General features: G+C 37.4%; 1 protein-coding gene across 1 annotated transcript; it reads left to right on the forward strand.

Annotated features, from left to right (window-relative positions):
• The first annotated feature begins 4,094 nt into the window (after positions 1-4,094).
• Positions 4,095-11,260, forward strand: sqor (sulfide quinone oxidoreductase). Its single transcript, XM_067590090.1, has 10 exons — positions 4,095-4,254; positions 5,138-5,342; positions 5,564-5,734; positions 5,920-5,973; positions 6,081-6,275; positions 6,374-6,583; positions 6,842-7,025; positions 9,711-9,778; positions 10,041-10,219; positions 10,312-11,260. Exons 2-10 carry the CDS (start codon positions 5,145-5,147, stop codon positions 10,367-10,369), a joined length of 1,317 nt encoding a protein of 438 aa, XP_067446191.1. The 5' UTR covers positions 4,095-4,254; positions 5,138-5,144; the 3' UTR covers positions 10,370-11,260.
• The last annotated feature ends 657 nt before the right edge of the window (positions 11,261-11,917 follow it).

The raw sequence follows: 11,917 nt of genomic DNA on the forward strand, positions 1-11,917 counted from the left end.
GCATTTGCATTGTCATCATATAGGCTAGTTGTAAAATGTGGTTAAAATGAACAAAAGCATGAGTACAGACCTCCTTGTTGACCTTTCTAGACTTGTCAGTGTCTAGATAAATAAATTATCATCATTATTGACTGATAATCAACTTTCCACTCTATAGTATAGCCTTAATTGTTATAAAGACTTGTATCTACTGCAATAAAGTATTAATGACAACAACAGATGTAAAATGTTGGACTTAGCATAATATGTAGTCTAACTTAATTAATGAAAAGGGGGTGGACAAAATATTAGAAACACCTCTCCTCTTATTGTGCGGTACAATTCAATAGAACCGCAAACTGCAGCCTCCTAAATGACCATAAAGATGAATCAACAAAAACTGACAATTACATCAGACTGAATTATTTTTAGTTAGATGTACCTTATAAAGTGGCAGCTTAATGTATGGAGTACTTTTTAAACAGTTGTTTTGTAAAGAACACTGTGGGGATACTTGATTTACATGGCTAATAAAACAATAAATATATTGATATCTCTTTTGGTGTTTGATATCTTATCAGTATTTGATAATAGCTTGTGATTAACAAGAGTCAACATACCAACACATTTTGAAGAGCCATACATGGTCATTAACTATCATTATGGAGATTAGAGGCTTTCAAACCATTTTCTATTTTGAAGGTCCGAAGTCCGTGTTGAACCACAGAAGATAAGGTACTGCACATATGATTTACTCAGATATGATACATTTTCATGTATTATAGAAATGTTGTTGAAATCTAATCATCTAGACTTTACAATTTACTCAGAATGGTCTTATGATTTGTACTTATTTGTATTTGAAGATCTACATGAGTGCTGTTATATAAATTTTGCAAGTTGATCCCTTGCAGCCACTTGGTGAATTCCCTATTTGGGATGGTGAAAAGGACAAAGGTCAGAACAGTAGCTCTACAACACAACACGGTCAGAGCTGTTTACAGTCCAGAAATATGCTGATTCATTGTGGGAAATTATAAAATATCATATGGTTGTGACATCTACAGTCACAACTCTAAGGCATGATCTCATTAAAAATCAAGCAGATGTTGTTTCATCATGTCACAAACTTTTCTTACTATATTTTTCAGATATGAAAACTCCTTTTTTACTTAAATTGATTGTTGACTAGAGAGTTGATGTTTGAGATGATTGTGGGCGACCTTTTAACCTAAAAATCACCTATATGTGTTTAGGAATCTGTGGATGGGAAAAGCTTTTTTTTCTGGGCACAAACTGTCTGATATCACTGTACAAATTAAAGTATTTTCTTATAAGAAAGAGTCAAATCTTAACCAGCTCCACTGCTATAATCCCTCTGTATCAACTCAACTTCAAAGTTAACACATTGTTGTATAATTGTGTGATTGCTGTACCTGCAGTATTCATATTCTGTCATGTTTCTTTGGTGCCTAACTAATCTAACAAACTTAGAAACATTGGTTCTAACTCCAACATGTTGAACATGTTTCCACGAGCAGCGGCTGCAGCTGGCAGTCTCATCAGCTAGCAGCAATCACATGCATTTTTTTCAGGAAATACACATTCTAGTTTGGTGTTTGCAAAGCTTTTTTTATTATGCTTTCTCATGTAATTTAAATTAAATGAATAACTGAGGCAGACCATTTAGTAATACGTGGTGATTTTGTTTCTGAAGAACATCCACACAGTCAGTCAGTCTCAGTTTCCTTCATGGAGCCTTGAATAATATAAATGTAATTTCTGAGACACAGGGTGGGGCAGGTTATGTGTCCTGCAGCCAAATCAGATAGACCAGACTCCAATCACAATTAAACCAGGTAATATGTCCAAAAGAAGCTGTAAACTGAATTACCTCCGGGCTCCCTGCCTAAGAGTTGTTCTAATTTAACAGCTGCCCGGACTCTGTTAGATTAAGCCACTAGAAGATAACAATGTGGGTAACGTAGAGGTGCATCCTGGCTTTTATTTTTATGAGGACCACACATCCACTTCTCTGTCTACTCAACTGTCTCTGACCACTGCATCCACCTTTCAAAAGATTGTGAAACTATTTCTAACAATAATCTTTTCCTCAGTGGGATGAAAAGTGGGCCAGCATCTAGTCCCCCTTATACTGTAACTGAAAAATGATGCACCTATATTTCTTAATAAGTCACACCTTTCCTCTCAACACCAATTTAAAACAACTGGTGTTTCTTTACTGTGTAATACATTAACAGGTGTGCAGCGGGCAAGGCTGAGCCTGTAGGTAATATAAAATCACCTGATGTTCTCATTGCAAGGGGATTACACTGCTCCAAAGGATATGACTATTTAGTTTTACAGTGGAGCTCTTAAGACCTCTATTTCACACTATAGACCCAGGCATGTACAATTATCAGGGCAAATAAAGGCTAAACACCATCTGAACCAGTTGTTTGATGAGTACAGTCAAGCAAAGTCATGATGAAGTAGCACATTTTGTTGTAACTTATTTAACAATTTTAATGTACACTAATTGGCATGAGGATTTCTGATAAAGAAAACTTACACTTTGGCTCTGTCTACTAACACTTTGATGATGAATAAAGATGAAGAAACTCCACAGACTCAAGTTGGTTCGTACTTGAATATATGTGGTTTATTACAAACCGGAATCTGATATCAGATATGCCTTTTGGCACAGTGTACACATGGATACAGTCACTAAAAACTTTATTTGTTCTAGTAGAGTATCTTAGATCACGCCACCTGGGAGGGGAGAAATATGCGGAACTCTTAACTCTGGGTCAGAGTGAATTAGTGTCCAATTCAAAATAATGAGGATAGCTTTGTTACCCATCCAAGGCCACCTTATCTCCTATCCTGGCGCCCTGAACATAAAACATCTTGCGTGAGAGACCATTAAAGGCCAGAGAGGCCCTGTAGATTAAATCATCATGGCATGACATTTATTAGAACATTCCTTTATGAACATAAATTGAACATCTTCTCTCCCACAATCTCAGACCTTCTACATTTTGTTTTAGCCTTTGTATGAGAGATTGTCTATTACGGCACTATTTCCATGGTATACTGTAAATTTGTCTTGGCTTGTCTAGGAAACTGATGACTCATAAACATATATATATATACTGCAGCTGTACGTTCGTTGGCTGATGGTTTAGGAGGCAACATTTTCCTCGTAGATTGATGCTTACCATCACAGTGACATTAAAACTTGCAGTTTTCTGTTCTTCCTGCAAACACATGTCATTGAACAGTGTATACTCAGCAAATAATATATTATAGTTATGGTTATATCTCTAGTCTCTATTCTATTTTTAGTTATTCTATTTATTTTTTTCATATTTTAGTCTATTTAGTTATTGTATATAATTTAGACTTTAATCGTTTTTGTTTCTTTTACCTACCTCATTGTTTTTGTATTTTGATGTAGGCTATGTCAAGTGGCTGTTGTAACACTTTGATTTTCCTTTGGGATAAATAAAGTATCTATCTATCTATCTATCTATCTATCTATCTATCTATCTATATAATGGTTTCTATGGAAATCAGTCAAGACTACATTGTTTACAGCAAATGCTGCATTCAGGTTCGCTACTTAAAAATCGGAAATTCAAATTGTTGTCTCCGTCCGTCACACTACTGTCTCAGCTTGGAGACACATGGGAAGCAATGGCAAGTTCATTTTGTAAACATACTTCACAGTGTATCAGAGTTATCATACCAAGACGACTTCGTGCTGTCTCACAGGGCTGTAGGCAGGTCGCATTGTTACCATCCAGACGCGCCCACTATAAAGTGCCTTCAAGTTACATCCAGATTTTGTTCCTAAAAAGCATAACTGTCAACATTTCGACAATCTAGTAACGCGAGAAACAGTGACAATCAGTAGTAACAGTACAAAAGACGTCCACTCTCGATATCTTTGCCAATGTGATAAAAATCAGCCCCGTTACTAAGCATAAAGTTTAGCTAAATGAAATATAAAATATAATGTTGTGTTACTTTGAACTGGCAGTTGTTTATGTCGTGTTCTGATTGGTCGAACGGTGGAGGAGGCGGGATGAACGTTATATACTGCCGCTCCGTTCACGTCCGTTGAAGTCCGTTCAAGTTCATATCGGGTAAAGCGCTTCTCACAGGTACCGCTACTCCTCTAAAGCAAGTCAGACTGAGTCACGCTCGGTCACTTAAGGATTTTGACAAAACTGACAGTTAAGCGGGCTTTTATCTATAGTGCTGGTAAAAGTAAGTATGCTACATGTCTGTATTATTCGACCTTACACTGTACATGCGATCATGTTATCAGATCCTCACTGAAAGCGTGTTATAATGGAGGCAGTCAGTTATTACGCAGCATGCAGCAGTAACGTTTCAGCGCAGATCAGGTGTTATAGAAGCAACTGTAAACATCCCAAATTAATATATATATATAATTAAGTGTGTAGTTATCGGCTGGGTCTACATTTTTATAAAAATAAAAACTGTTTTTACGTTGTCATGAACTCTGTCAAACTAATCAAGTTAGACATAAACATCTAGTCAAAGTCATAACCTCTCACTCAAGACTTAGTAGCTAGTTACTCAAGTGAGAGTAAAAGAACTTTTGACCATTTGGTATTTTCTCCAGCAATGATTCTGCTCTTTTTTGTGAGGGGGATTTTCCTGGGATGGTCTCTGTTTACAGTAGTTATGGCTGGTAATCAGGGTGGGAAATAAGCACCAGCTACCAGTCAAATACTGGTAAAATATGACAGTGGCTGGTAGATATCAGACACAAAATAATGATTTGCTATTGAGTGGCTGGTGAATTTGAACATTTATCTGTCAGTGGCTGGTTTAAAAAGTTAATTTCCCACCTTTGTGGTATTGCCATAATTAAATAGTTCTCACAAGTACATGTCAGAAGACCACCAAATATTTTGTTGGATGCTAAACTTCACATGTCTAAACCCTTCTCACTAAAGTGACCTGATTGTGAACCCTTATTTAGGTTATTTACAGAAGTGACAAAAAGCCACAGCTAGTTTCTCTAATGGTTAAACTGCACGTATGCACATATGAGTGTGGTTTGTTGACAGATTTTGTTTTGTTTGAAGCCCAAATGTTGCTAACCAAAATGACTTTTCAGACACAGAATGGCTGCACTGCGTCGTCTGAAGCAGTGCCACTCCGCGGGCATCGCTATCTCTCAACTTCACACAAGCAGCCGTGTCTTTGCCAAACAGCATTACAAAATGCTAGTGCTCGGAGGAGGAAGTGGGGGAATTGCAATGGCTGCTCGAATGAAGAGGATGATGGGAGCTGAGAGCGTGGCTGTTGTGGAGCCCAGTGAGGCAAGGATCCAGTAGTTTATGATCACTATTTGCAATGCCTCCTTTATCTGGACAATGATACAAATTGTAATTTATGAAAATTGGTGGCTTTCATTCATTAAATGGAATTAATGCATGGAATTAAAAAGTTTTCACTCCATCAGATATATATATATATATAACAGTATTTTCTGTCATACAAAGCTGGTGTTTAACAACTTTTTTAATTTTTCTTTTTGTAGATGCACTACTATCAGCCGATATGGACCCTGGTTGGTGCTGGTGCGAAAACTGTCGGCTCATCAGGTCGGCCAACAGCAAATGTTATGCCATCAGGGGTGAAGTGGGTGAAATCTAAAGTTCAGGAAATAAATCCAGATACAAATACTGTCCGCACAGATGATGGCACTGAAGTATGTTTGCTTTAGGAAACTCTTGTATAACAGAGTGTATATTTAAGTTATAAAACTGCTTAATAATATGCCATCTACTGGCTTGGAATTGAGTATCAATTTGTAAATGAAATAGATAATTTTTAAATGATATGATGATTTGAAATGTGCATCTAACCCTACTTAAACTTTATTTCACATTACAGATCTCCTATGAGTATTTGATTGTGGCTCTTGGTTTACAACTCCATTATGAGAAGGTGACGTAATGCTTTGTCTGTAAAACTCTACTTCTACCTAGTAACCTTTTGCTCTTGTATATAAATTCAGTTACATACAAGGAAACTTACACTTGTCTGATATGTAGATAAAAGGACTACCAGAGGGGTTTGAACATCCAAATATTGGGTCAAACTACTCAGTTCAAACTGTGGAGAAAACATGGAAGGCACTGCAGAACTTCAAAGAAGGCAACGCTGTGTTCTCTTTCCCAAATACTCCTGTGAAATGTGCTGGAGCACCTCAGAAGATCATGTACCTCTCAGATGCTTTTCTCAGAAAGGTACTTGAATGTTTCACTGTAATGAACTAGTACATTCTTGAACTAGTAGGTTTTGTTTTCCAAATTTAATGAAGATATTTTATATGTTCCTATTTAAGACAGGAAAAAGGGCAAAGGCCAATTTAATCTACAACACATCCCTACCTGTACTCTTTGGGATCAAGAAATACGCTGACTCTCTTTGGGGCATTGTGAAACAACGCGACCTACAAGTGAACCTTAGACATAACCTGATTGAAGTGCGGGCAGACAAGAAAGAAGCTGTGTTTGAAAATCTTGATAAACCAGGCGAAACCAAGGTGTTTGAGGTAATGGTTTTAGTGTACTTCCACTATAACTTTCACCTATAGTATTGTGCTGATTTGTTCAATGGACAACTTACATATTGTACCATTTGCGATGTAATCTCCTTCCCCTTTAAATGTTGAAAATATGTAGTTTTTGTCTGTAATGCCTCAACAACTTAATGCACTATACATTTTGTCTCTTTGCACCTAAATATATGCCAGATCAATGAAAGATATTCCAGCGAATAACTGTTAAACTTTTCTGTTTTTTATCTTTAGTATGAAATGCTTCATGTCACACCACCAATGGGACCTAATTTGGTGGTAAAAGGCAGCCCACTGTCTGATGAGGCTGGCTGGTTGGATGTAAACAAAGACAACCTACAGCATAAGAAGTATCCAAACGTGTTTGGGATAGGAGACTGTACCAACCTGCCCACAGCTAAAACGGCTGCTGCTGTCGGTAAGTGTTGTGATGTGTCAACAGTATGAACTTTGCATCAATGCAATACTGGAAAGCACTCTTGCTGGATATGATTCATATGGTTTTGTCTCGTAATAATGGCTTTTTCGTTATGTAATTTGAAATGCATCAATGCAATCTTCAGTAACTGTTTTGCACAATAACCACAATATTGTGAAATAATTTACACCAGATTATAAAATCATACACCATACCCCACTAGACCTGCATTGTAGGGATACTTCTTGGTAGTATTTAACAGGTTGTGTAGTTTCCTCAGTTACCTTTGTGTTTTATTTGATTGACCTGTTTACACATGGTGTAAACCCTGTGTGCTTTGCTAATTTAAATTTCCCGTATTTGTGCCTGTCTGTTAACTGGAAATGATGGGAAGTTCCTGGCAACTTGGCATCATTGATGATGACATCCAGTAATAAAGCAGTGCTTATCGCTTATCACTTCCTGCACAACTGTAAAGCTGATATAAGTCATAAGTCATGCTGAATGTGTCTGTGACTGCTGTTGTTTTGGGGGGTGGGGGTTTTCAAACAATGTACAGAATTTGGTGTTTTTAGCCATACTAGCGGCTGTAGGGTTGACCGTGTCAGTCCATCCGTCTCTCCTTGAGTCAACTTTGATCCAGGGGGAAATATCTGAACAATTATTGGCTGTATTGCTATGAAATGTGGCACACATGTTCATGATCCCTAGAGGATAAATCCTAGTGACTTTGATGATCCACTGATTTTTTTATTACTTTTTATTAATATAGCACTACCAGCATGTCAAAATTTCCATTTGTTCAAAGCTTTAATTCATACATACCCCAAAAATAACTGAAAACCTGTCAGTCTGTAATTTGAACTTAAGGCAAACACAGTGTTTTAACATGTTAGTCGTAGTATGCTCACATGTTAACCATATACATGTTAATATTTTAGTTTAAGCATGTTAACATGCTAGCACAGAATGCCATGTTTGCATTAAAGCGAAACAATGTCACTTTTAAATAGTCTTACTTTAAAGGTGCAGTGTGTAGAATTTAGTGACATCTAGCGGAAAGGACTTGGCAGAAATGGAATATAATATATGTTTCGACAGTAGCCCAGAACGGACAAACCAAACACCGGCTCTAGAGAGGGACTTTCGTGTTTCATGAGTTTAACGGCTCCTCTAAGTTCTCCTACACACTTGGTAAGTTGGTTGCAATCTGCAACCTCACCACTAGATGCCACTAAATCCTACACACTGGTCCTTAAAGCTCACAAGTGTAGCTGAGGCTGATTAAGGTTGTGCCAGCTGTACATTTGGCTCCAGATTAGCACACTGTCTTTCCTTTATGTTCTCTCATGTGAGCCACTAGTGTTGAACTTTTTGACAAGTGCTGATTTAACAAACCTCTCCTAATTAAAATATAAAAAAATGCTTCATGCTTTATAAAGACAAAGTTCACTTTGTCTTTTTAAGAGACATGTTGAATATCTTCCCCTTGATTGAGGAGGAGATTATGTCCAGAAGCACACATTTTACATGGATTATATGGAATTGATTCCACCGAAAGTCTGATAACTTCCTACCATACAGAGGCCAGACACTTTTGATTAGGTGAAAGCATGATGGGGTGGCATGGTGATACAGTAGTTAGCACTGTTGCCTCACAGCAAGAGGGTCTTCAGTTCAAATCCTCAGACCAACTGAGGCCTTTGTGTGTTAAGTCAGCATGTTTGCCCTGTTCATGCCTGTGAGGTGGCAGCTCTAAATTGCTCCTGTATGAGTGTCAATGTCTGTGTGTCAACTCAGTGATAGACTGATGACCTGTTTAACGTGTGTCCTAGCTCTTGCCCAATGCATGTTTGGATAGGCTATATCTGATGAAGGTTAAACAGACATGATCGTAAACTAATAAATATTCCAGCAGTAAGGTAGACCGTTTTTTGGGTGTTTTCTCAATTTTATTCATGTCTGGATAGGCTCCAAACCCCTGCAACCCGGAACAGGGTAAAGGTGTCAGTATGGTTCAACCAAGGTGCTTGTCAGATGGTCAAACTGTGTCTGACACCACCGCCCCCCTGCCCAACCACCACACACACACACACACACCTTTCTAGTTTCAGAAATGGGGGGCTGCATCCAACTACATTTGTAACTTTCAGAAAGCTGACAATCACACCCAATGCACGCAGGGACTGGCCAGGTGTTTGGGGGTTACAGAATAGGCAGCATTTGATATTCTCTCTCAAGCTCTGTTTTTTCATTCTTCACACAATTACACCTGTCACTTTTTGTGTGTACTAACGAGTGCAACCCTAGGAAGACTATAGGAGAGATGGTTGGAAAAAAGTGCTCTAATCCCCATATAAACGAATATTGCGTCTCACCCCTTTCTATGACAGCAGGTTTTCCATCTGGCCAGACGATGTGTCGTACAAACTAGTTTGTTTTTGCGTAACCCTGCCTTAAGCAGGCTAATAAAATGGCTGGATGGATGGTTAAAACCTTTGTTTTCAATAGATTTGCCCTATTAATGGTCACATTTTAAGAATAGGAATGTCCATTTTTCATCCATCCAACAATTTTTCTTTTGTGTGTAATGGACTTTGCAACTCTACAACTTATAGTTGTGTTAATAAAAAGAGAACGTAAACAGTTATAGAAGGAATGTAATGTTTGTTTTCTCATTTTTAGCTGCACAGTCTGCTATCTTAAACAGAACCATCAGCAAAATTCTGAAAAATGAGAAGCCTGATAAGAAGGTAAGTGGCCATGAAAAGTAAACTATGATTCATCTTTTAAAGAGTAACTTAACACCAGGCTTAAAAACAATGTTTCACTGCCCTCTCCGGAATCACCTGAACTGTACATCTCTGCAGCAAGGTGAGAAGTTAAACCACTGGATATCTGCAAAAACAAGATTTTCAGTGGGTGTTAAGTTACTCTTTAAGGAATGTGATCTCTTGTGTTTGAAATACCATGAAAACTATGCAAATACATAATCAGTAATCTTCTTACTTATAGTATGATGGCTACACCTCATGTCCATTGGTTACAAGCTACAACACAGTCATTCTGGCAGAGTTTGACTACAATGGACAACCACTGGAAACATTCCCCATCAACCAAGCCAAGGAAAGAAGAATAATGTACTACATGAAGGCTGATGTGATGCCTCACCTCTATTGGCATGGTCTTCTCACGTATGTATATTGACAACATGATAATGGTTGGTAGTAATTAATTGTTCCACATCCCTCGTTTTATTAATTTCTCTTTATTTTTCTTTGGTCAGGGGCCTATGGGGTGGACCAGGACCATACAGGAAACTCCTACATCTTGGAATGAAATGAAACCTCACCATCAGTTTGCATGTTAAGAGTTAAATTTCCTAAATCTTTCATAATCTCTAAAAGAGTAGGAGCACAAAGTGGGTACTACATTGGTTATATGATCAGAGCATGGATCAAGTGGCGCTTTTGATGTTACCGTAGAATAAAAAGACTCCTTGTAATTATAAAGGGTTGCTTAAAGTGCAGAATCTGCTGAGAATTAACACTCAAGTCTTGCTGCTTTCCTCAAACCCATTATTCACCCAGCAATGAGGATTTTATGGGAGCCTAGAACGAAATTTTGCTGGAGATTACTCCATGTGCCAGTATATTTTTAGAAGCCAGTAGATTTCATAAACAACACACAGCCAAGTTGGAGTTAGTTGGACTCTTGCAATGTTTACTCAGCTTCTCTGCAGGGTGTACAGTCCATGTTGCCCACATTAATCCAATTAACTGACCCAAAATTGCTATAAAAAAATTGTGACCGCTTTGCCTTTTATGTGCTAATTGAAGTATAAATGAGCAAAGCAAAATGTTGATATACACTTCTGTTTTGGTATGATTACGATTGATTGTTTTTGCAGGATGTTGAGGATTTGTGCTACCAGAAGGCTTGTATGAATAGTTATTTTGGGGAATGACTGACCATTCAATTTACCATGAGTGCTTTTTCTTAAATGTGAAAATCAATGTCAGGGATAGTTTTGTACGGAATGATTGTATTTTTTTATATCAATGATTAACATCTCGATGATAGTCGGTGCTAACATTATTGTTGCCTTTTAATCAAAAAAATGACTGTACACTTATAAATATTCTGTTATTATGCTACTGAGGTCAAACTGACATTGCTGATGACAAATATATGATCATAAATATATTTTCAATATAGTTTTTAAACTTGTTGCATTTACTAGTGTACATATTGTCTTATTTTTGCTGCAATGTGTGTGTCTTGTGTACTTTCCTGTAGTCCATGATTAATATCACTGTCATTCTGCAATTTGAGTAGAGCCCTTGCTGCACAAGAGTCCACATGGTTAGTGTTCAAATATGAAACTTTTACAATCTACTAAAATGGTCGTGACTATCTGACCATGTTTATTGGACCATAAAGCTGAAGCAGAAAGGAAGTTTGGGATGCAAATGTAAATTGATTCTAATCTTGGAGCATTGTTCTGATGTTTTTCCACATTTCAGCCATGTTTACTATATAATTATTATATTATTTCACTTTACATGCCAACCATTTCTCATAGTTTTACCATTGTATTGAGATTGATCAGTGCCTTTGTCCTACCTTCCAGGACAAGACTCTGATTAAATGATTTATTCATGCAAAAATGTTGGCAATAGTCTGTTACCAGTTTGCATATTGAACATGCTGATAAGTTTTATTTTAGGCTCTCATAATTCAACACCCATCTATTCATAACAAAATTGAGTGTGCTGATTGATAGTTATTACTACCTTCCAGTCAGCCAACACCTCACCTCAGTGTGGTTTGACTGTCAACCTGCAGTCTGAAACTTGCTTGATTTATTGAATTATTGGTTGTCAAAGTTT

This window comes from Thunnus thynnus, chromosome 5, assembly GCF_963924715.1.
Source record: "Thunnus thynnus chromosome 5, fThuThy2.1, whole genome shotgun sequence".
NCBI lineage: Eukaryota > Metazoa > Chordata > Actinopteri > Scombriformes > Scombridae > Thunnus > Thunnus thynnus.